General features: G+C 31.0%; 2 protein-coding genes across 3 annotated transcripts in view; one reads left to right on the forward strand and one right to left on the reverse strand.

The window, feature by feature from the left end:
* LOC131855126 (frequenin-1) overlaps positions 1–27,134 on the reverse strand; it is a 228,322-nt gene that overhangs the window by 56,349 nt on the left and 144,839 nt on the right. The gene's annotated exons all lie outside the window — the stretch shown is intronic.
* LOC131855121 (uncharacterized) lies at positions 23,096–25,544 on the forward strand. Its single transcript, XM_059206358.1, has 2 exons — positions 23,096–23,218; positions 24,300–25,544. Exons 1-2 carry the CDS (start codon positions 23,204–23,206, stop codon positions 25,206–25,208), a joined length of 924 nt encoding a protein of 307 aa, XP_059062341.1. The 5' UTR covers positions 23,096–23,203; the 3' UTR covers positions 25,209–25,544.

A 27,134-nucleotide genomic window follows, 5' to 3' on the forward strand; every position in this document is an offset into this window, starting at 1 on the left:
TAACTATTTTCACAAAGGTATTATATGTCTATTTATATGAGTCTATTTTATTATAAGCAGTACACACATATATATGTGAATTAATTTATTCGTCATATTTTTCAAATAAACAAGTATTATATTTTTTTCATATATATATGTCAAAATTATGCCTAACTTTCATACGTAATATTAATTTCTGGATTAAAGCTATGTATATCTAGGTAATACATGGTATTTGTATCAACAACGTATAATGAGATGCATTTTAACCTTAATCTTAACTCATATACATAATGGGTATAATAATGTTGTAATATTGTTTGTATATTTTTAATGTGTGCCGTTCTTCTCTACATTGTAACATAAAGTATATCAAACAAAAATATAAAAAAATATCTCTACAGAAGATTTTGTGAGGCAGTTATAATGATTAGTTGAATATTGTCATTGTCGACATGAACTATAAAGCAAACACATTAGAAAATAGTAATCAAAAAGCCTAACACTAAGTGTACATTATTCTACAAATATATAACTAAACTGATACGTTCAGTTATATAAAAAAGTAAACAAAAACAGTTTCAGAAGTAGGTAATAAGTAACATATGTCACATATGTAAAAAAGTGTCTCTAATTGAGGATTTTTTATGGAGTTAAAGATTGTCTTTTAATTTTGCGTTGGAAGTATGATGTAACCTGTAGGCCTTCAATATTTAATGCAGGAACGTTTTCCGTAGCGTAGGTGAATGGTTCAAAATTAGATAACACATTACATTAACCTCTAAAGTCAAAAATAAAACTAATTTTATTCTAAAAATAGAGAAATATGCATGATCCAAAATTATGTAACATTGACTAAACTTATTAATATTATTATTAAGTGTGAAAGTTAGAATTTTTTTGAATATTAATTATATTAATGAATTTGGAAGAAATTCGATACACAAATTATTGGATACACAAGGTTAAATAATGATATTACAAATTGACTAAACAATAAAATGCAAGATAGAACATGTATTTTCAAGAATTAATTTACTATCGATAATTTTTTGTGGTTTAACGTATTTAGCGGATGTCGTGACGAATTAATGATTTCAAGGGGTGGCCGGACAGGGACGTGGTGAAATCGACCTGATGTAATGTAAATTACATTGCTATCATTGAGATCTGAGAGATAAGTTTGTTGAGTTCATTGACCCTGCATTAACAGTCTGTCCCCCTTACTGTAGGGACTATTCGTCATAGCCCTGCAGTCCCCGTCAGAAAAAAATGGTCGTTCACGTAATTAGTCGATTAAGCCTTATACCCTATTTTTTTTATTTAACGGCCACGGTGGACTAGAGGTTTAGCACGCCCCTTTCCTGTTTATGATCCCGGATTCGATTCCTCGCACGGTGCAAATATTTGTTTCCATATATTTGAATCAATGTATATAATAAATATATTTATAAAATAAAAATCTAAGTATTTATATCCGTTGTCTAGTACCCATAACACGAGCTCATCTTACCGTGGTACTAGATGACGCTGTTTTAATTGTCCAGGGACATTTATTTATTATTTAATTTGGTTTTCAATAAAACTGATCATAGTGCATAAACAAAGTTATATAAAATACGTTTAATACGGTCTATTTTAATATCGAAAATAGCCTATTGGGTTAATACCACTTTGTATCACCGAGGTGCTCTCAACGGAGCCAAGAGGTAATTAAATACAGGAAAATTTTATGTACCCTAGCACAGCATGACATAATTCGATTTTACTGTCACAAAGCAATATGGGTGCAAAATGTATGAACTTATACCGTCACAATTTAATTTTTTATACATGTCTAGATTAGTAAAAAGTTTCTGTTAGAACGCGCGGGATTCAGAAAAGGGCTATCAGATTTCAGTAGGGTTTTTAATAATTTACTGTGGTAAACTTCACTTAAAAGTTATTTAAGGTTAAAACTTACTTACTTTATTTTACTCCAATCGGCTTACATACAAAATAGTTTATAAGTTATACTATTCTGAATATCATGAATACCCATCGTGGGCTCATTTAACTTGATTATCTAATTATTGAATACAAAATAAATCCTGGTAAATTTTGTAATTAAATTATAGCGAAGTCTAAAAATGAACAAAGCCAATCTGTTAATAAACATATACAACACAGTGTATTAGTAGATAGAATACTTGTATTATGTACACATCCGTTAAGAAATGGTTTTCTGAAATTCCCACGGGAATGGAAGAAAAATGGGTTCGCGTGGGTAAAACCGCCATAAGTACATATTTATACATAACGAAAATAAATGACGTATTAGAATAATATCCGTAATAAGTTTTCATATGAATCAAATAGGGACTAACTTTTGTTCAGCAATATTTAAATAAAAAAAAAATTACTTTGACTTTGATTCTTATGAATCACCTTTGTTTTTATGAAATTCTCACGAGAATGGTAGGAAAATGGGTTCAAGTGGGTAACACAACTGTAAGTAGTATTTATATATCACGAAAACGTATTGGAATAATATCCGTAATATGTGTTATTATATCTATCACAGAAAACTAACTTTTGTTCAGCATTATTTAAATAAAAAAAAACTCGACTTTGTAGTAGTCATCCGATCGAATGAAACGTTTTTTAATTGTGTAAATAAACAATTGATGTTTATGAATACAATTTTATAAATCAGCGTTATTTAAGCATAAAAATATAAAAATGAATTCGTCGCTACATTGTTGTGGATTTCTTTATGGAAATTGATAACGTTCTGTTTTGTTTTTCGTTTAGTTACTCAGGTAACGATATTTCTGTTGAGTTGTAGTCTCATCATAGCGCATTTAAGTAGTACTTACGGGAGTAGTTTGTGTATAACTATAACACGACTTCAACAATATTTAACAGTTCATTTTTATCAGTAATGGGCTCTTGACACCTTAATAACTAAGTAGTAGCCTCTCTTGCACTGCTTAATCTTAATGGACGCGTTGCAGCAACACGGCAACATAATAATGCACTGTCTATTCCGTAAATTCTGTCATAAAAATAAAAATAAATCTATCTATCTATCTAAATAATAATAACATTGCCTTTTTATATAATACTAGCTTTTACCCGCGGCGTCGCTCGCATGGAATAAATATTTGTTTTTTTTAATAAAAACTATTTTATTTTCATTCTAATATCTACAAGAATATGTGTACAAAATTTCATGATGATCGATTCAGTAGTTTTTGCGTGAAAGCGTAACACACAACCCTATTTTCACGTTTATAATATTACTAAGGAGAATATAAATGAATTAAAAATTCAAATTATACATTTAAATATGATAATTTATTAACTACATATGGCTACAGACTGCCTCGGATCAGAAGTGTAGCTGTAGTGCACCGCTTTACTTACAATAATCGTGAGTTCGATACTTCGCAAACTTCAAACATTCATAGTCATGTATATGTACATCAATTAAATCTTTGGAAAACTTAAATTTATTTTTTTAAAGTTAGTTCATATTTTGCTATCACAAGTTGACTTTCAAGAGTCTCATTATGAGTCTGACTCTTCTATCGAAATGCTTGTTTTTTATTGCTTAAAGCATAATTTTAAGACCTCTATAGATAGATTTAAAAATAATCCGTATTTAAATAAACCGATATCTATGTATTTAAATATGCATTGTTGTTAAATGGTACATATAAAAATAGCTGAAAATTACCATAACAATTTTAACAATGTATTACAAGATATCCTTTCCTGTAAGTGCTTCGCAGGATAGGGATCACATAAACTTCGATTAAGCAAAAGATATTGGATAAAAAATTACGGCGACGTAACATATTCAGCTAAATAGAAATATGACTCGGCTATAAAATATTACGAATGTGTTTTAACCCAGATTTGAGTACTTACATCTAAGTTTCATAAATCAAATAATAAAGGAATATTCTTTTACAGAGACTCAACTGGAATATTGCTATTGACATTTATTGAACATTTTAAAATCAGACAGTGCATCTCGGATTTCATAGTTGAGCGATTATTAGGATCAGGTATATTAGAGACAGGAATTATAGAGGCAGATTAAATAGAAAATCTATTGGGTGGAAAATATTTTAAAGTAATTTTTGTAAACTACTGTGAGCACTAAGTAATTATTTCATTTGTCAGAAAAGATAACTACGCATTGTTTAGATATTTGATACGCTTGTTCAAGGTATTTAAAAATCCACTTAAGGCACCTTAATGGGATTTATTTGGTATTAAATGGCGATCAAACCGTACTAATTGGTTAGTATTATAATACTAACTAACTATTATAATAGCACGAGAGGTTTGTTGATCTCAGGTTTAATTCTGCAGCATTACGATTTGTGTAAAAAGGATTTTTATTTTAGTTTTGTAGGATTCGTGTAAATTCCGTGTTGATAGTTATTTTGATCCCACTACCATTAGTTTCCTTATTGATCATGTTAGATAAAATAGAATTTATAGAGTAAACTTACAGTATGGTTTATTTACATTTAGATATATAATTGTGATGATGAAAATACGTTATAAACGTAATTTTATATTTGTTACAATAGTTAATATTTCCATGACTATTTTTCATACTTATACCTTTGCTTGAATGGAAATTCTGTGTAATATGTCAAGTTTATGCTTAGTGTTTTAATTCTGAGGATTTTATAATTTATTAATATTATATAATATTATATTGTCTGTGTTAATATTGATTGGTCGATTTACTAAGGTTGGTATAAAATACATGTTTTAGTTAATATCTTCCGAGATCTGGTACACCAACTTGTTAACTAACTAGTCAGCAATGATAAATAATGATGAATGCCGATAGAAGTGGAATGACTTTTTGATATTGGCTAAATTAAGGTTCTAATCGTAAGAATAGCCTAATGAATAATGAACAGCCTTTATATCTTTATAAGATCTGATTAACTATCCAAATCTTAACTCGAATCATTTTATGGTAAATAAAGGTATTTATCCATTTCGTTCCGACTAGGTTACGACCACTAGCGATGGTCACGAGACGACCTTTCTATATCTTCTTACTCTACAAGTAGGATGTGTTCAGTAAAAATATATTTCCTAATCCCTCCTTCCCCTTTTACCATCTGTACTACGGGAACGGTCCAGAGAACATCCCTACACGGTGGACTGCCTACGCCCGTGTACAAATAAGTTTGGGAATTACTACGTGAGCCGGGTAACAAGACTGGAATAGCCTTTCAAGTGACGTGTTTCCTTCCTCCGATTATACCTGTTGTAAACAAACCTGGTGTGCTTTGAAAAACATTTTTTTTATGTTCTTAACTAGAATACCAAACAAGGTGACCACCTGATGGTAAATGGCAACTAACTGAACAGCACCACAGATATCACGTTGTCAAGCCTGTGGTAGCGTACATCAATCTTTATTAAAATAAACTCAATACAAGCACTTTTTTATAGAGATATTTTTTTATTCTACCACTCATTTGGAACGCAGATCTATCACAAGAAGAATGAGCAACAAACCTGTGTGTTGCTCTTTTGAATAAATGATTATTTAAATAAATAATTACGCAATACCAAGAGACATGCGATAATCAACACATAAACCTCTACGCACCCATTGTTAGTGCTATCAGATAATATTATTAGCAAGTTAAGATGTTATACCTCTGTTATCTTTTAGTTTCACTGCCACATCTCACCATTCAACTGAAATACAATTTATAAAGCAAGCTGCTTGGTAGCAGATATAGGTAAAACAATACGCAGACAAGTTTGTATAAAGCCGTCTCCGAACTTAAATGGGCTGCTGTAAGAATAATTTGTCTAAATAAGGCTATTATTACAACTCAACATGCAGCTGAGGGGTCACGTTAGCTATTCAGCAAACAAGGCCTTTATTACATTGTTCGCAATAAGTATTACTGCTAGTTCTGGTAGTAGCTGAAGATCGGACTTGTGAAATCATTTTAAAATAATAATACATACTTTGGGATATCAGGACACAGTAAACGTATCTTTTATAATAATTGTCTTCATCTATAAGTTTACGTGTATCGCTATTTGAGAAACCTACGCGTTTCTAACTTCGTTTTGTTCCGAATTTCCGTGTTTGCTAACGAGTTCTGCCTTATATTTGTAATTTCGCATTTAGAATCTATGGGATATCAGGACACAGTAATCGTAAACGTATCTTTTATAATAATTATGTCTTCATCTATAAGTTTACGAGTATGTATATTCTGTAACTTATATCTTGATATAACAATAAAGTGAAAGTCATATAAACTATAACAAGATTATTATCAGCTATTTTTGAAAAGCTACAATTTTGTGAAACTAAATATACTATAATATAAAGGTAATATGTAACACAGTCCATTGGATGTCGATTGTCGAAACAAACAAAATCGGTACACGATCACTTTAAATTGTAATTCTATTTTATGTAGTAACAGATAATGCAAGGCTGAAAAGTTACGAAATATAACAAAAAGTAATTGTTCTAAATTGAGTACTAATATGTGATATATGTGTATTCTCAGACAGAGATATTAAATTGTATTTTGTTATATAAGAGTAATATAAAAATCGAAAGTACAAGAGTTAATTAGTTAACGGATATAACAAAATTTAAGTAACTATTGTTAGAGACAAATTATTATATTTAAGTAAATTATATCTACAAAAAATACGATTTATTCAATCAATAGTAAAAAAATTAACAAAATATGTAAACGTTATTGTCTGCAAAATGAGCTTTGACATCTAATAATGAGAACCAACACGTATGAATACAATTTAAACAATTAATAACAATACCTATTTTGAAATACGAATGTAAAGTTTTTATAATTTGAAAATATAATATTTTTTATTGGGCGCTACTTAAATGTTTCAGGAAAATGTATGTTTTTTATCCGTTAAAACTAGGTTTGCATAATGGGCGTATCTCACTCACCATTTATATTAAAGTAAGCGGAAATTGTATCTGTTAAAGTGTGCAAGTTATTGCTAAAAAGTTTCACAATTTATTTGATATATTAACTTGCTTTGTTAGAAACGTTAGAAATGTAATACTAAAATATTAAAAGATAAAGTATATGACGGCCAAGTTCACGGTTGACATGCAAAATAGTTTATTACGTATCTTTATATCTTAAGTGCTAATGCTAACAGCTTTCTCTAAGAAGTTACTTAATCTTTCTTTGTAGCTCTCTGAATCTAAATAAGATTACATTTATATCACAGATAACGTATGTGATAGGTAGCATGCTCGGTCCATCTACAAGTATTACAGTTCAAAGATTGATAAAAATGGCTTTGCTATAAATGGTTTACGTAACTATCAAGTTTCTTTATTAATATATATAATTACAATATTTACCTAATGAACGATTACTTAATCGTTTCTTTTTGTTTTTCTAAATGTATTATATTTGATTGACTTATAAAGGCGTGGTAAATGGAAGCTATATTTTACCTAAAGTCTATTGAGAGTCTAATAGTAATATACATATAATTAAATAGACATAACTAGTATCATCCCTGCCAATCGATTCCCTTTACCATATAATGAAAATTTAAATTAAGATGGCTTAAGTCGAGGTTGGAAGATCTAGCGGTGCTCTTGGAGAGATGAAAGTGTCCATTTAGTCTCTCCATCAGGTGAAAATAGGGCAAAGTGCCCTATGCACTTTGCCCTATTTTCACTTGGTTAAGCTGTAAAGACGACAATCAATTATGATATTAGAATAGTTCGAAAACTATTATATACTCTATGGTGCCCATGTGAATGAGTGAATGTATCGTCCTCACCAAAGTAGAGAGATAATTCTTATACGCTGACCTTTAAGTCATACAATGTATACAAGTATGTATGATAAAGGTAAATAACTAAATCACACTTTATAAAATATAATATTTTTATGCTCAATGAATGTAAACGCAGTTCAAGGTAGTCGATTTTATAATTGGTCGTGATTATATAAACATTTTAATTGCCTTCATTTCCCACCTTGAACATCAAATTATTTGAAAATTATGATAACTTCGATCAAGACTGTGATTGATGATTGTGTATACGTCTTACAAATTAGTCTTGTCTTTAAAATATAATATTATATTTGTATTAAACGATGTTATGTTATAGTATGTGTATCAATTTGTATTAACGATATTGATACGTGAGGATATGAAACTGCAAAAAGAACATAGAGAGAAGAAATTAATAGTGGATAAGAACGAAAGTGTCTGTCTGTTTATTAATAGCTAACTAATGAGACGTGAAGATAAATTATTTTACAAGGACGGCGATAGGTTTATCTTTTATGTCAAACACAGCAGACTAGGTCTTGGGAATTAGTTAGCGCCCTATTGACAATTCAATTCTTGAAATTAATACGTGTATTAACATATATTTGTCTAATTATATTAATACTGTATTATTGTCTAAAACAAAAACTCAACAACAAACGTATAAAAATGTCTAAATTTTAAATATAGGTTGTAATGTATGTCTCCTAATTCAATAACTGTGGATTTTTTTAATTTAAAAAATTAACTTTTTGATGAAAATAATATTTTGGATTCTGAACAAAAATTAAAAAACACGTGTTCAGATCTTTAAAAGTGGCTTTCATAATAATTGCTCCTTGGGCTCAAACTTGGAAAGTAAGAAAGTATTGAAGGATTTTTAAATTATACATTCCCAAGAGGATAACATAAGAGATGAAACTTTGCATCAAAGTGAATATTGAAAGTTTATAAAACTGCTACTTGATTTGTCACTTAGAAATAAAGAAAAATGTATGTGGTGCAAGACTTTCTGAAATCCTATTCATAAGGGGATGCAGATTCCTTGATGACAGTTTGTTGACTTTACATTTATTTTTATAGTTGTTATTTTGCGGAAACTCGTTTATGTATATGCGTATATATAATATATTTTTAATATTTAGTAGTTCGATGGTCAAACAGTCAACATTAAGTTACCACGCTATATCTGAGCTTTATTCATTGCCTGTTGATGAATTCAGATATGTTCGTTCAGATGTTCGAAACACGTAACGCAATATCAGTGTAGATCAAATAATGACTTAATTTTGATCACTGATAGTAGAAGTGACGCTTCTAGTAGCGATGGTAAGTGGTGATGGTAAGTTAGCAAAAGCAGAGAAGTACTATTCCTTGCTAATCCATTAAAAAAAGTGGCACTTTAGAGCCTGGGCGAGTCCCGCCCTAGAAGGTATTTGTCTAATATTGTAATAATGGCTAGAGTTAATATATAGTTGTATTTAAAATATATTGTACATAATAGAATTACTTATTCTGCACGGAATATTTGTGGTCTCACACATAAATGCTGAATTAAATAAATTTATATAATTCATTAAATAAGGAGTTATATTTGTATCTGTTTGTCTATTTGTGTATTAATATTTTATTATTTTATAAACGGTTAAATTTACAAAAATGCACATTTGGAAAGTTCATTAGCTTTATAAACAATTAAAATAAAGTTACAAATAATTAATTTAATAAAACAACTAATTAGTAATATGGTTTTCTTATGGATGATAAAGGAATGGTGCATCCGCCTGCGCTGACGGTTTACACTAGCCGGGCACCAGTAAATGATGATAACCTGAACATGAGGTCAAGTCAAATAGCCAGACGTGGTAAATTCACCATGAATTTATCACGATGGTTTCATGAATTAGACATTTTGTCTGTTTCTTAGTTTCTGGTTAAAAATTATTATTTACATTAATAGGTATATCTTTACGCCTTCCTTATATTCGTTTTGTTATAAAAAGGCAATAAACATATCAACAGACGGGCTATTGCATAATATTGGTATGGATTGGAATTTACATCTCTGTATAATCAGTAGTCTGTAGTAGACGATAGTTATTACACTTTATTAGATTTCCGCCGAGACGGTTGTTACTTACCTATTTAAATGTTGAAATCAAAACATTCAACGTTAAATCGATTTGAGGTAATTGCTTTAAAGTATCATCTATAAATTAGATGAGTTCAGTGTTGCCAACAATGTTTGACCAAGATCTCTAGACAGAACTCAAAAACAACTAAGTTATAATTATTCACACACAAAAACACATGAATATTTTAAAATTGTTTTTTTTTTACAATAATATAAGTAACTTATGGAACAATAAACAGAAATGCACGTACAACCATTCGAAAATTATTTTTTATCCGAAAAGTTTAGTGATTTCGAGGGTATTTTCCAATTAAATTTTTTATATAAGATACCTATAATTTTAGAAAATATACTAAAGTTTTGTTTTTTTTAGTAAATATAAGTATTATAATAATTTTATACGCATTTTCAAACCAATTTTTGTATTCTAGGGAGAGTCTAAAATTAGTTTAAGGCAAACGTATGTACGAGTTAAAGCCTTATTTCATTTTACCGTCACGGGATCGTTTCAAATGGCACCAGATTTAGTGGTGAGAACACTAAGATGGCAACACTGGATGAGTTGCGTGTACTACTAATAGTTTTTACATAGGGACCCATGTTGCCAGAGGTTACCGCCCTGTAATTGTACTGGACGGTCGGCGCCGCCGTTTCAATGCCCTCGAGAAATTATAAATATCTTCTGATATTGCCTAATATGCTGGGGTTATATATGATGAAACAGTACTGGATGTGAAATAACATGTAACTTAGTTTATTTGGATAAAATTATTCCATAATTTACCTACACAGTAAAGTTTTAAAGTTGTACCGTAGTTTGATTTCATAGTGATGATTTCAATATATATATATATAAAGAACGTATATGTTTATTAAATATTTTTTTTTATAAAATTAGAATGGAAAATACATTAATATTAATAGAACCCAAAACAATAATTGCTACAATTTTTGTCTTGCCTTTATATCTGTACTTGCTTAACTATAAAACGTCTTAACTGAGGTACAGTTTTAACTAGTATGTACTCCACTTAAAATTTAGTTTTTATCTTATTCCATTCGGTATACAAATAATAAAGTTATAAACTATTGTTATTCCGATTACCCCGGCGCTCGAGCACCAAGTAACCGGCTAAGCTAGTTTTTAATATGGTTATTTTATTCGTTTGAGTTCCTTTGTAAGTCGGAAGTTCCTCACTCGGTTTCAAGTGAGAAATTCTGCTACATTTCAAATAATATTCATGTTTTTAGTTTTGTCTCTTTACTGGAATGTAAACACAAGGAGTATTCTAAGCTGAAAGTAAAATATTTACGTTAAATTAAACAGTTGCTACCGTTTGGGTGTTATGGCGGTTTTTGCTGAAAACTTTCCTCATTAGAGCCACGACTTCTACAGTGCAACTCGCTGCAAGAAAATTCTACTCATTTGCATAGAGTAAACGTCAAGTTAATAGCCTTATAGGTCATCAATTTTAATTGTCTCCTTCGTGGGATTTTAGTTACGGTTTCTTTATGAACAATCCTAGTTTCAGCTGGCCTCTAGAAATAAATCTTTCCAACTTGACAATTGAATGGGTCGTTTAGTACAGTTTTATACCCTTGAAATGTACACTAATAATTCAATGAAAGAAACAATATGATTAAAAATGAACAGACATTTTTATCACTTTATTCGGTTTAGTCTTTAAAATTACACTGAAAAACGGGAAGCGATTGAAATCTTGATTGAGATTCGACTACAGAGTATACCTGCGAGGTCTATTGTGATATCAATGCAAGTAATATTTAAAGAAATATTGAACCACTGTGCATTTGTTGATTGTAGTGTTCAAGTTCAAGTGTAACAAACTCAAATACATTGTTGATATTGACAGCTGTTGAGTGGGTACTGAGACAACAATGCAGTTAAAAACATCATATGTTATCATGTGAAATGACAATTTTTAGGTAGCCATCTGCGAGGGTACCTCACTTTACTTTGACATTCAGAAATTTGCATAATAAACATTGTTGCAGATAAAGAAACAAAATATGAGGTGTACCACTGTACTGTGGTACCATGTATGTAGGGGATTACCACTTACTATTACATAAGCTGCCAGTTTTACCATTCATATAGCAAAAGAAATGTCTATATTTTAAGATATTATCCTATATATACTGATTACTAATTTTTTTTGTAATGGATTTGCGATTTAAAATTGACTTAATAAGAAGCACGTATTTTTTTCTATTTTGTAAAACTAGTATTAATCAATTATATACTCCGCTTGATAATAAGCGGCCAATTGCAGCCAACTGTGGTGGCTGCAACAGCCAACACATCAAAGGTGCATTCTTAAGTACTCTCGACATTCACGTGTTGCCGACTTCATGTTTTGGCAAAAAAAAAATTGAATCTCTTTTTCTAGTTCCATACGAAATGACAAATTCGTTTCACAATTAATCAAGTAAATATAATATATAATGTTGATAGTTCAATTGGTGATTTAGATATAATATAGCAACAAAAATTTCTAAATTATTAAAATTTGGTAAATTTAAAAATAAATGTCATTTGTCACGTGTCTTGGATTGCACGAAAAGACGTCGTTAGGTAAATCAGGTTGCTTTCTTTTGTTAAACTACAATACAAACAACAGCCTAGAACTCTGGCGGCCAAAAAAAAGGCAGGTGGTTTTTAGTGTCAAGAGTTTTTTTATATTTCTTTTCACATTTCTTTTAATGGTACAATGATATTATTATTGTTTCTTAATCAACAAAACGTAAAATAACTAATCGGTGTATTTTAAAAAGTGTAAATCAATTATTTTAAGTATAGTATCTAAAATTGATAATATGTAAAATATAAAACTGCTAACTAGTATTATCTACACGTGTAAAGTTACGTTTTATAGTCATCATTAAAATTCTCTGGAGGTGACATAAAATATACTAGTAATATTGTTTATGTAAAGTTGGATCGGCGAGCACTCTATGCGAAATGAACCTCGATTTCACTATATACGAGGCCATCCAGGAAGCGATCCAGTTCGCTCCTCGCCTGCTTCTATATTGTCTGGATTTTAGTATCGTCTGCAAGCAGTTTTACAAAGTGTTGTATTATTGCTTATTTTTAATACCCGATTCAAAAGAGGGGTTTTAGAAGTTTGATTTATGTTTGTCCGTGGCATCGTAACTTTTAACTTAATGGACGGATTATGATAAATTAATAGAATATTTTTGATTTAGGAGCTAATTAAAATGTATATTATATATATATAGTAGATTAAATTATAAAGAAGAAAGAAAATGAAAGAAAAAAGAAAGAAGGAAATGTTGCTAATAACTTATTAATAATTGGCCTAAACTTATCATCATATTAATTATCATTATGTTTTTAGCTCCTATGGGCAATAAATGTCGAATAACTCCTCATTATAGCATTGTATATTATCTTATACAATCAATTAAAACCACATAGTTGCTTCTTTTCATAATCTACACATACGCATATATTTAAATTCAATGGCAAATATTATGTTCGGTAACGACCGCTGTACACACACTTGTCACACTGAAATGTCAGTTGCCACAAACAGTTTCTAGCCATTGTTGTTTGAATATTGCAGCCTCGGAAAATGCAGATAAAATGTCACAGTATTCAGTTGTGAGGGGATCCACATAAATAACTTGCGTATGCGTATATCTACATACTATTAGGTATTCTGTGGCTTAGTTGAGTAACGTGTCTTTTATATCTGTTAGTTTTTATAATTAAAAATCTAGTTTAGTAGATTTTTTATTTATGTATTCATTGAGACCTATCTACATGAATAAAAAATATAGCCATTTGTATATTACAGAGATCTGTCCACTGAAGTGCGGTAGTTTGCGCGAATATTAAAGTTCATTGTTGGTTTCAAATTTAATAGTATGTATGAATGTTAATATGTAATGCCTGTCATGTGCGCCAAATACATTTTTGTCAACGTCATGATGATCACTATATTTCATACGCTTACTTTTTTATTTAATTCACATTTAGATCAACATATGAAGTAAAAAAAACATTTGAATAACTGTAAACCATAAAGCTCTTTAGCGGTTACCTATAATAAAAGTATTTTTATTTTATGTACTACAGCATATGTATACTACATACTAATAGACTTAATATGATGGAGCTCTATTTCATGGATGCAACTGTATTTCATGTTCACATATGCGACCGATCGCGCGATTATTTAAATGTATTCTATTCATAGATTAGATATATAGGTATTAAATGGTTAAAACCAAAATATATCGTTGTTTTTCTAATTTGCCGTACCAATTTTGTAATATGTTAACATAAAAAAAATTGTTTGCTCATAAATACATCAAATTGTGTAATACTTATCAAATTTGTATCAATACATACTATGGACTATATACGTATTTATTATTTCTAAAACAAAATGTTCGTCACTTTTTCCAGAGAATTGTAATAGTCGCAATATTTTGCTGTGATTGGATGACCACTTGCAATTGGCAGAGGGAACGATTGACAGACAGTAATAATGCTTCAATACGTCTGATATTCGAACACACACTCTATGTGTTATTAGAGCTTTCTACAAGTAGATAGGTACTTACGCTATTAATTGGACACTAGGGACAGCCGTCACCTGACTCTATATTTAACGAACTACATGTATGTACTTTGGTTATAATTAATAAATGAAATGAAAGGCCGCAGGTTCACTTTCTATCACACACAATGGATTTAAATATTACGTACCAGTTCTTAATTACACTTTCATCCCCTATTTCAACCCTTCCAGACTATTTTCTGCAATAAAAGGTGAAGGTATTGTATTTCATGTGAAATTTCATTAGGCTCCGTTCTGCCGTGTAGTGGTAAAAGGTAACAAACCAACAGAAAATCAGACCTTCATATTTATAATTCTAGTGATATTTAATAATTAGTTCAACATAATACATATATACTCTCTAATATTCTGTTCGTAAAAATAGTACAGTTAATAAAAGTAAATTAACTTAATCTTTTACAATATATCTATGAGAAGTTGTAGGCATTTCGTTTTAATATGAATGTTAAATAATATACATATTAAATAGTGTTCCATGCCCTTGCTCTACCTCTCCCCACGCGTTAGTTGTCCGTGAGCATATAGCAATGAGCCTTCGAACTCAAGAATTTAAAAGCGTTCATATATAAGAGTGGAGAAAGGAGATAGGCCATTGCCTTTCGTATTACGAAACGTAATGTATTTTGTGAACGATTTGTATTAAAATGAGCGTAAATGTTTGACCAAATATAGCGTCTTTAATTCATTTTACAATGGCACATGGTCATGATTTGTTTAATATGTATTTTATATAATTCTTAATTACATGCTCCTTATTAGGATTACGTATTTGTATATAATAATTTGTATTAATGATATATATATATATCTCAGTTATTATTGTTTTGCTTCTACACGACTGTGACTTCGTATAAGGGTCTAAATTTCACACGCATTTAATATATATATAACGGACCAAAGCTGAAAAAAGTAATAAAAGCTTAACAATGGCTTAGATAATATTTGTATAAGCCTATATATGCAAACGAGTGGCGTAAAATATTCGTACCTATATTCGCGGAATGTCGCTTGAAAGAAACTTTAGAGCCTATAATTAATATGATTATTTATGTTATAAAAAGTGGCTTATTCTCCTGTTATTAGTACAATATTTAGGTCAACATATTTATTAAATTAGTAAATAAAAGAAAAAATGTGGTTGTAAAATGGAAATAAATATTATAGGAAAGTATTAGATAAATATAAAATATAGAAATTGTATTTATGACTGTAGAGAATCAATTTTACTCAAATTCCGCAAGCAACTGTTATAACAAGGATAACCTATGACATAACAAACTAAGTTAGATGTTAGTTATATAGTTTTATAAAACGTAGCAGGGACGAATATACGTGTAGGTTTTCCAATTAGGAGAAAGTTTTCATTACAGCGGGATTTGTTTTTGTGAACAGTTTTTTTCAACATATAGTATGTACTCGTATTTCCGTATTGTTTCCATAGGAATGTAGTCCAATTTGTAGTTTGTTATTTGTGAAACAAAATATACAGGTGAATCCACAGACAAAATTTTATACGATTCTAATATTAATAGACGCTTCTGGTTTTATTGGGAAGAAATATAGCCTTCGTTCTTTCGTTCTTGACTTACCTTCATGTCAAATTTGAAATCGGTGTAACTGTTTAGTTGTAGGTAACAAGTAAACAAACACTGTTTCGCATTGTTAGTACCTATAGATGCATTATACTATTGGATAGAAACTGATATTAGTACCTATTCATGTTTTTTAAGAGTGAAATAAACTTATGCGGTTAATAAACATATTAAAATTTAAATTACCTGGATGGCTGACGGTGTTAAAATGCGGTATGATGAATCGCAGTGCGTGTGAAAATACATGCGTTTGTACATTTTTTTATATAAATATACATATGTTAATGTGTAATTTATATTATTCAAAATGCCGCTTGTGCTTTTTATTAGAATTATTAGCGTCATTATAAAGAAATGCGCGAGTGAATGACATAATAGTCAAAAGCAATCATTGAATAATGCGCACTTGGCCGATATACAACATAAAACTATATATATAATACATAAAAATATGTTAAAATAAAATGTCATGAGATAGAAAAGTCAAAAATTAAAGTCCAAATCATTTATTAGTAGACAACTAATAAATGATTTGGACTTTAATTTTGAAATAAGTCAACCCGTATATGATATAAATAGAATTCCTTCTAATCACGGTAGCACATTAATAAGGCATTTATTTATTATTTACACAAGAATAAGTAGAGTACCAAACTCAAATTTGTTTATTAGCATATATTTAAAGTTAGTTAAATGGCCAATGTAATATATAATGAGCTATAGACGAAATCATGAATTGGAAAATTAGCTTGGCACTTTAAAATTTAATGCGCTCGGTAAATTTGTTTACTTGTTCGAAATAGCGTATAAATGGGACTTTCATTTACACTGACTGGCGTCTGCGAGTTTAATATATGTATATATTAAACTTATACATAATATTATTCAAAATTAGTCATAGTAGCGTAGCTCTATATAATATGCACGAATTTGATTATGCATCTGTATATTTAACAGTTGATAAATTTTAAATGACTTGGTGTAGATTATCTCTATAAATATTGATAACTAGCTGACCCGCGCAATTTTATCTGCGCATTTTTGCATAATTTTTCATTGCAGCTCCGCTCCTATTGGTGGTAGCATGATGTTATATAGCGTATAGCCTAACATGATAAATGGGATATCATGTAAAATAATTTTAAGAACACTAAAAGAGTTTTAAATTCGAAGTAGTATCAGGAGATACAAACTTTAGCTTTGCATTCCTGATACTACTAATGCATATTCCTGCTAATTCCTGATGCTATTAACTTTGCATTCACAAACTTTAGCTCTCTATAAAATTAGTATATATTTGTTGATCTACTATGTAAAAAAGTTAATTATAATGTACGATACATTGAATATAAACTTAATAGAGTTTTTGTTTAAGATGAATAAAATTAAATTATCATTGCTTTATTCAACAAATTTATAGATACGTTTTTATATTTGTATGTCACATTATTTAGTATAAATGCCACGGCGTATCTTATATAGAAACTAAAACGTTTCCTGTGTTTGTGTGAAAACCCTTTCTTATTACGTAGGTATATTTGTTACGTCACTATGGAACCTCTGCAAAATTTCAAGTTTCTGGTTCCAGTGGATTCGGGTATAAATTAATTATTACCAATATTCATTAATTTTATGTCTAGGATACTATTACGTTAATATGTCAATCTGTCAGTCTGTTTCTGATTATTGTGTGGCGTAATATATTAGTATTGTAACTGACCACACGCAGTAATCGCGGGTTCAATTCCTCGATGATTATTAGTATTTATGTGGATGTTTTCTATATATATATTTATTTTAAAAAATGTGTTTAAGTATTTGTATTAGTTGTCTAGTACCCATTATACAAGCTCTTGGGACTTCGGACTATAGGCGAGAATTATTATTATTGTTTCCTCGAAACCAAAAGAGGTTTGCAATATCATCATTAGTAACCTATTAAAATAATGCCCATTTGGTGGGAATATGGATTAGATCAACGTTGTTCTTAAGTGGGATTTCATATTGAAGAAATGAAAAATGCTATTACGTAATTTATTGGTACGATTCACAAGATTCCAAAATTAACATTGAATGTATAAAATACTTTTACCGATATCAATAGAATACATAGATTTATTTAGAGTTATCAGAAGTTAGAAAAGCAAGAATAGATGCTTGCAGTGACAACACAAATAGCTAGGAGTTAAATAGTTTAATTGCGGAATCCAGAATAAGGAATTGGAAATGTCAAGTCGATTCTTAATAGTTTTAAATACTTCGTTCGTTTTGGAGCGCATTTACGATTCTGAAATGTGTATTTTATTATATATTTCCTAAAATAATATAAAGCACGTTCGTGATAAAAGTTATTAATAATTTACTGGTAAAATTTATTTTAAACACAATACTATTTCAAGCTTTACAATGTGAATGCAGTGACTGAATTGTAAATAAGTTGTGAACTAAGTACTTATTGTTTGAACTGACATAATTTATTCATGAAACGAAAACAGAAAAATACATGTACTTATTTAAAATTAATACAATAAATAGTAACAGTCAACTGCAATGACAAAAAAAGCTTTACGTCATTATTTGAGATATTATTTACTACACAGCATGACCAAACAATATCACACTAAATACATAACTAATTGAATAGAGTGTTCTTCTACATTGGTACATGCGTTAAAAAACAAATTATAGTTCAGAGAAGACCCCTTGACCTTGTTGGGCGAAGCGATTTGAGGGGCGTGCCTTCGTTTCTTACAAGCAATGCGCATCGTAATCTTATTACGTAATATCGTAATTAGTTATTAATTCATTCTCAGTGTAAATACGTTTTATATGTTCGTTTAACAATTATCATGCCATAAACGACATTTTACATTCAGATGGTCTTCAGATAGTTTTATAATATTTGGTGCCCGTTTAGTAAGATGCCGAGTAATAGTTATTCAATGATAGAGTTTTCAATGTTTGGTTGCAAACTATAAAATCTACTGACAACATTTTATTTAATTATTGTTGTTTCTATATAGGTACACATGCAGCAGGTGCTTATCAGTCGTCATCATCTTTTCAGCCCGGAAGACATCCAGTGCCGGACAAAGGCCTCTCCCAAAAATCTCCACGACGATCAGTCCTGTACTGCTCGTAACCAATGCTTTCCAGCGATCTTGATAAGACATCGGTCCACCTTGTCCGAGGTGTTTTCACACTGCGTCTATGGTCCGCGGTCATCACTTGAGGACTTTACTGTCCTACGAGTTATATGCCCTGCCTATTGCCTCTTCAGTTTCACAATTCTTCGGGTGTAATGTGTGTATACTAGTAGCGTTATTACTGGTCATGTGCTTTATTTCTATATTCACACAACATACAGAAATATCCGGAAACCATGATGGTCATACTGATATTACTTCATCTCTATTCTATCGCCTTCCACTATTACCACACACTCATGCATAAAAATTTATATAATATATGTATACGATTATAAAATACAATATAGCAGTTACTATGAAACCCATTTTCTCCAATTGCTGTACCGGTTTCTTAGTGATTTCTACACGCTATAGGAAACATTTATACCAAATTTCAACTACAAAGGATTTTATATTTACAAATATATTACTTTTATATTTATATTATATGATTCAATACTAAGCGTAGATGCTTGTTTAGTACAAATATATTTTAATATTCTTGCATTATTAAGACTAAAATTTGTTTGTGAACTAAATAACATTATACCGTGACTGATATTAATTTTATGTGAGATGCACAAAATTATGTATAATATAATTTTAATTAAGTACGTGCAAACATATCGTTAGTTTACATAACCTGTTATAATATGTATAATTATATTGTGTCATCGCAATTATGAGGGTATTAAAATATTTAGGGCTGATTTGATGTCGTTAATTTTAATAACTATATCTCTCTGTCAGCAACTTGCCTATCATTCTTTTTATAATTTCAGTATCTACTTTCATTATATGTATTTTTTAACTATTGCGAGGTGTATTTTAGTAGTATATTACTAAAATTGTTTATAATGTATTTCTTGAACAATTGCAAAGGACAATCCAGTTACAATCTGATTATTCAATGAACGATACGACACTCAGTTGAAAATTGTACAAGTTCAACAAGTTGCTGTTGGTTGTGACACGATATCCAGTGAACGAATTTAGAATTGTTCGTGACTTTTTAATTATTACAAAATAACGACTTTGACTTGACTAACAGTTAACTAAATAACCACTTGGGCTCAATTTTTCTATATTCATTTTCTGTTTCTTCCATAACCATTTATTTGGCGACGGAGTAATAAATTTTTCTCTTCCATTGATTGCTTTTCTTTCTTATTTTTCACTCCCTAACTAGCCTTCTTCTTTAATTTTCCTATGAAAGGTAAAGTAATAAATTTTCAAGAAATAATATTAATCTAGATGTATTTTTATTCTGAATAAGCTTAGAAAGTCCCTTATGGGTAATTTCGCTCGCTTCTTATTTGTACATAGGTAAAGTAGAAATCGTAAATTTAGCAACATTAAAGTTAGAAATTAAATTGGTATTTGGGCTGTAGTAAGGTTATTATTTATGTACAAGTTACACTATGGATGTTTACATATGAAAAATATATTGCTGATTGTTATACTTTATTACATAATAGTAAATTAAATTAAAATCTACAAGTGCATTTATTCAATCATAATCATTGTATTTACTCAATCATATATTGTATTATTCTACCCACTTTCCATACACATCTATAAAACTACAAAACGTAGCCACCCACGCTGCTTGTAACGCGTCGCGTGCTGGACTTAATTTGATTTGCAGAACACTACAAAATAGCCGAGAATGCTTTTTACTGTTCACTGAACAACATTAAATTAAAATGGGTAGAAGTAGATATTTTTAATTAACATGTGATATAAAAAATCATAGATTGTACTATTGTAATCTAAATACAATATCACATTGGTTAAGTCTGTTCTCTCAATTCTTCTCTCAAAAATGTATTATATACACAGTTGACAGTTTATAAGTCTAATTTATTTCTAATGTTCACGCCACGAATAATCGCCAATGCCAATTCAATGGCATTGTTATTGATAACTCAAACTAGGTACTAGTCAGATTCTGACCCATTTTTTCTGAAACCATATGTGAAGTACTAGATGTCAAAATACAAAGAATAATTAAAATCCGTTTTCTTAGATAAAGGTTTTGTGGTACACAAATAAATACAGTCGATTTGAAAAGCCATTCATTTTTTAAGTCGGTAGAGAATACGATTGTAGCTGTCATGTATATCTCTATATTTTTCTTTGTTTTAATTGGTTCATTAATTTATATACAGTCATAGCTTTGTGAAATAATTGGAACAACATTTTAGATGACGTCTATAGATATTTTTAAAAGAGCGTTATTGAAGTTGACATTTTAATGAATGTGTAGCTTCTCATGGTGTGGCATACTCTTGGAAGATCTAAACTTATATATGGTTTGTAAGGATATAAATCTTAGTAATGGAATAACAAAGAAAATATGTTTTCTGATTAACTACCCAGCAATCCCAGATTTATCGTTTTATAATTATATTATTAGAGAACTATTATTATTGATTCCATTTAGTAGTGATAACTATCCACACAGACTGCGTCTTGTGATGACTTGCTTACACCCAACTTTAATTAATTTGATCAATTTAATTACCTATGGCTAGTGATTAGACAAAGATAATCAAATCGACCGCATTCAACGTCTCACTTGCCGGAATATTTATTGTTATGTTTCCAGGAGTTCTAATGGAATTCCTAATCATATTAATTGTTATAATGCTTTTATAGTCTAATTAATTAAAAATTATAATTTTGATTATTGTTTGCATCGTTTGGTATTGGTTCTAGAATGGTAATACTCCATGACTCATGTGTTCACATCTTCGCTTCTATGAATGAATTTGCTGGTTCCAGAGTCATTATATCCTGTAATCTGAAGTATTGAAAATATTCAAAATTTTGAAGTAATAATAGCGACATATGTATTCTAGCTCTACTTGAGTAACAACGAAAACTTGTTGAACTCATAGTGCAGGCGACATAAGTATAATATTGTGTAGTTTTTACTACACGATATTATACCAATTTTCACAAATATCTTAGCTTTCGCGGCTATATTATTTGAGAATGGTGAAAGAGAGAAATTTTGTTTCCTCTGTCAGACTCACAATGAAGCGGAAACACAGATATTCCGCGCAACCATAAAACCGGGAGACATATAAATAACGATATTAATATGTCACATTCACATTACGTAACATATATTGAGTAGGTCAAGTAAAATTTGTAACAGATGTAATATCTAGTGATACAGTACAATACATTTTATTATACTATATTGAATTAATAAAATAAATGACTCCTAGCTAGGTTATTGGGTATATATATGTAGATATATTAAATAATAAAAAAATCTATTCAAAAGATCCAAAATTTATTCATAGTAATTAGAATAATTAGCGAATGTATCGTAAAAAGCTGATATAGATACTCAGTCACACATGTTGCACTTCAGATTGCAACGTATTGTCAGTATATTAGGCATGAAAAACAAATGAAAATTGTGAATTGGACCGTGATGTGGGCATAGTGCATGCGGTGGCAGTGCATGAAACCGTATGGACACGTGGGCAACAAGTTGCATGTGAACGCGAGCGTTGAACGCTAAGGCAACATGTCGAATGCGTATCGTGCCACCCGCGAACCTCGTCGAAAAGAAAGGACTGTATACTTGTTAAATAATGACGATAGTTGCACGTTACCAAGTGAAATGCTCGTAGGGATGGAGTGTTCTGACGAGATGAGCACCTTGGTATTTAAGAGCGGGTCGGCATGGCGAATGTCATCAGTTAACACCAGCTCACAGTGGTAGGAACATCTCCAAAAAGCGGGGTTGTTCTTATTAGTTGGATTATACTTCGTAGCACTTAGGTTTCGAGCCAAGGAGCCGTTTTATACACGCACAATATGCGCGCTTTCGTGGTAAGTTACAGTCGTGGATACATAAATCAATTAGATTTGTATATTATATCAATATTTGGCACATGCGATTTTAAAATATTTAAAGTACTATTTGAATATGAGTTACTTTCAGGATTTTTTTTGTGACATTAATCAGTGAAGTGTTTAGTGAAATTTTATAGTGCACCGGACGTTCGTAGCGTGCCAAGTAATGGTATATGTATGCAGTGTAGTGATATTAATATTACGGATGAAATAATTGGTGACAAATGTTAATTATTTTCTTAAGATAACTTAGAAATTAATTCAAATCTTTGAATATTATACAGTACTAAACTAATTAAATACTAACTTTATCTTGCCTAATTATCTAGAAAATTGGTAACTAGAGACATGAATATTGATATTCTCAGAATATTCAATATTTAAAGTAATTTACAAATACATTTTGATAAGTGTCTATTATATAATATTTTCATCTATAGTTAAACAAATATGTTCAAAGTTAAGTTCAAATATCGAGACACTCGATCGTTATTCAGAGCGAGTGTGGTGTACGTTTAACAGAGATTAAATACATGTTGATTCTCTGATGTAACATATGTAGGTATACCATCTGTATTCCATATAACAGTGCAAATTATCAACGACCGAAATTCCAAATATCCCGTCTATTACGTAAAGTCGTATTATTTCAAATTGTTTACGTCTACAGCGTACCGGCTATATATTACGTCACATCCGATTGTGTAGACACGATCTCTTTACCCTACTGAACTGACTCAATCTTCGTTTCATTTATTGTACGGATATGACAATAAATATGCTCTTACTTGATTACGCACAGCGAACTGATGCAATTGCGCGTTATATTATCCACACAATTTCTGCTGTGCTTATTGATTATACGTATTCAATACAAATTCCCTTTTCAGATCTCTTTCTACAATGTTTTTAAGCGTTTTGATATTTTGAATCAAGTTTTCATAAGAAAATCCATAACCATGTAGTCCAAGAAAATTTATCAAATATTTATATATAAAATAATCCGGTTTTTTTTTCTATATAAAAAGATGGCTTGATATACGTATATTTTTTACAGGTACTTGCCTGTGTGGCATTGGCCTATGGGCGCCCAGAACCTCCAGTTGGCTACAGTTATTCTGCTCCAAGTACCAGATACTCTGCACCGTCTAGCAGTTATGGAGCCCCATCAGCTGGTGGTCAGAGACTCATTTCTCTCGGTGGACATTCAGGAGGCATCTCTCTCGGAGGTGGACATTCTAGTGGAATTTCTCTCGGCGGAGGTCACTCTGGTGCCGTTTCTCTGAGCTCTTCCAGTGGATTCTCTCACGGTGGTAGCATTGGCGGTGGAAGCATCGGGGGTGGATTGAGCTTCGGAGGTGCTGACTCTGGTTTCGGCGGCGGTTATGCTGGGGGATACTCTGGAGCTCCTCTAGTTCAAAAACACATTTACGTACACGTTCCCCCACCAGAACCTACTGAACAGAGAATTCCCCGCATTCCTGCTGTAGCTCCTCCTCAGAAGCACTACAAAATTATCTTCATCAAGGCCCCAACTCCACCTACTCCAGTAGCACCTATCATTCCTGTTCAACCTCAAAACGAGGAGAAGACTCTTGTCTACGTATTGGTCAAGAAACCAGAGGAACAACCTGATATCATCATCCCCACACCAGCTCCCACACAGCCTTCTAAACCAGAAGTATACTTCATCAAATACCAGACCCAGAAGGAATCTGGTGGAGCTATTGGCGGAGGCGCTATTGGCGGAGGTGCTATTGGCGGTGGAGCCATCGGTGGTGGTGACCTTGGTGGCATTGCTCTTGGTGGAGCATCCGGCATTGGTGCTGGCGGTCACGGTGGAGATGACATCGGTGCTGACTTCGGTGCCAGTGGTGGGGACGACAGCGGATCTGATGGTGGTCACGGTGGCGCCACAAGCACTCAGTATGGACCCCCCGGACATGTGGCGGGACCTCTTCACTAAATAATGATAATTAAGCATAGATGGTAGAGCGTGGAATTATTGGACTGCTATGATGAATCTCCATAGCGTGTTGTTTTTTAACTATAAACATCACATACGAAAGACTTCTCTGATTCCTGCCATCTAAGATCTATAGCCGCGGTGAACACCTTGTACATAGTCATCTGCCTTGTGTTTACCAGTGAGCTACAATGATATAATATAATTCATCATCACAACTTCATCTCGTTATTAGTGCACAGTGTTAAAAAGTTGTACGAAAGGAGGTAATTTACAGTGACTGTTACGTTATGTATTATAAATAATAGCTTTTTTACTTTTATAATAAAAATAAAATGTGACGCTTACTCTTACGTTTATTTTAGTGGTACCTAATGGGGGACGGGTAGTCCGAATGTGTAATTGCATCATTTCCGAAAGTAGTCGTGAAAGGTTGTCTGAGGGCGCTGTCGGTGGCAATCTTTCGCCTCTCCTTTCTCAAACTCGACCGGTATGATTAGTTGAGATATAAAATCGGAATTGTGAACAATAATATTGGATCTGTGCAGTGTTGCGCAATTAGTAGGTAAACGGTCGTTATCCGCGCTGCGGCCCGCTCGGTCCGGCTGCATTGTGTGATGTGTCTTATGCGAGTTCCATCCGCTCCGTGCTAGGGCTATATTCTCGCTCGTGCTCGCGTTAATAGCCACCTTAATGGATCATACGTGTTATTACACTTTCATATAATTTAGTGGACGTCGGAGTGGTTACATAAAACTATTTGCTTTTTCATATCGTCCGAGCATTATTAATTTGATGGATTAGATCTTGTGCCGGTGTGATTTCACTCATAAAATTTGGTCTATTTAACATTAATGATTTTAATAGACTATTTGAGCGTTAACATCTCAATAATTGTCGGAGACTTTATGGAAATAAAAAATTGAAGCGTCTTTACATAATTATTTTTCTTATCACGCCGTACGTCGCGTCTAATATATTTATATCACTTAGAAATGTATTATTAAGAATAATCCGAATCAGAGTCTTCATAGAAGTTCTGTTACAGAATAGAATTTTTGTTAAATTCATAAACATTTTATTATATATATAATACAAATATTTAGAAAGAATTACTCTATTGGAGTGGTTAATAGTTAGGTAGGTAGGTATTCCAATTTTAAAACTAATATATCTTTTATTACCAATGACATTAAAATAACCAATTAAACTTAACAAACATAACATATACGTTTAATAATTGAAGCCATTTAAGACCTGCATTTATAAACATGAATTAAGTATAAAAGTTCCTTATATACAAACTAGTGAACACGCGCAACTATGCCAGCGTAAATTTTTTTGCAATATCTCTGTTGCTATTGGCCATATTGGGATGTTATGTAGCGTATAGCCTTCTTCAATAATAGGGATATCTAACAGTAAAATAATTTTGATAAGTAATACTGGAATTTACGCCAGATATCAACTCACAATCTTCACCTCTTTGTAATATTAGTATAGACAATAGATAATGTAAGTATAGGAAGAACTCAGAAGGGCTCAGAAAGGCTTCATAATTTTGCTAGTAATAAAGGATACTTAATAATAGTGTAAATCATTTCATCATTATCTAAATATATATTAAGCATGGATTCAGTCGATAATTATGGTATAATAATTAAGTTTGCATAATTAAAAGGAGTCATTGCAGACGATAATATCAGGCTCAGAATGAGAAACGACACATGTCACGTATGGTGGAAATTACTATGTAAGTATTAAAGCGAAATTATAAATTCTACACAACGTGTATTAAAATTAACACATTTCTTTTTATTGATACTTATAGTTCTTAAATAATGAATTAAAATTTTTATTTATTTATTACTAATAAAATCGTAGTAATGGAAAAATTATCTTTTCATCTGTGGCATGATCTTTCCA

This window comes from Achroia grisella, unplaced genomic scaffold, assembly GCF_030625045.1.
Source record: "Achroia grisella isolate CSIRO2021 unplaced genomic scaffold, CSIRO_AGI_Agris_v1 utg1304, whole genome shotgun sequence".
In the NCBI taxonomy this organism is placed as follows: Eukaryota; Metazoa; Arthropoda; class Insecta; order Lepidoptera; family Pyralidae; genus Achroia; species Achroia grisella.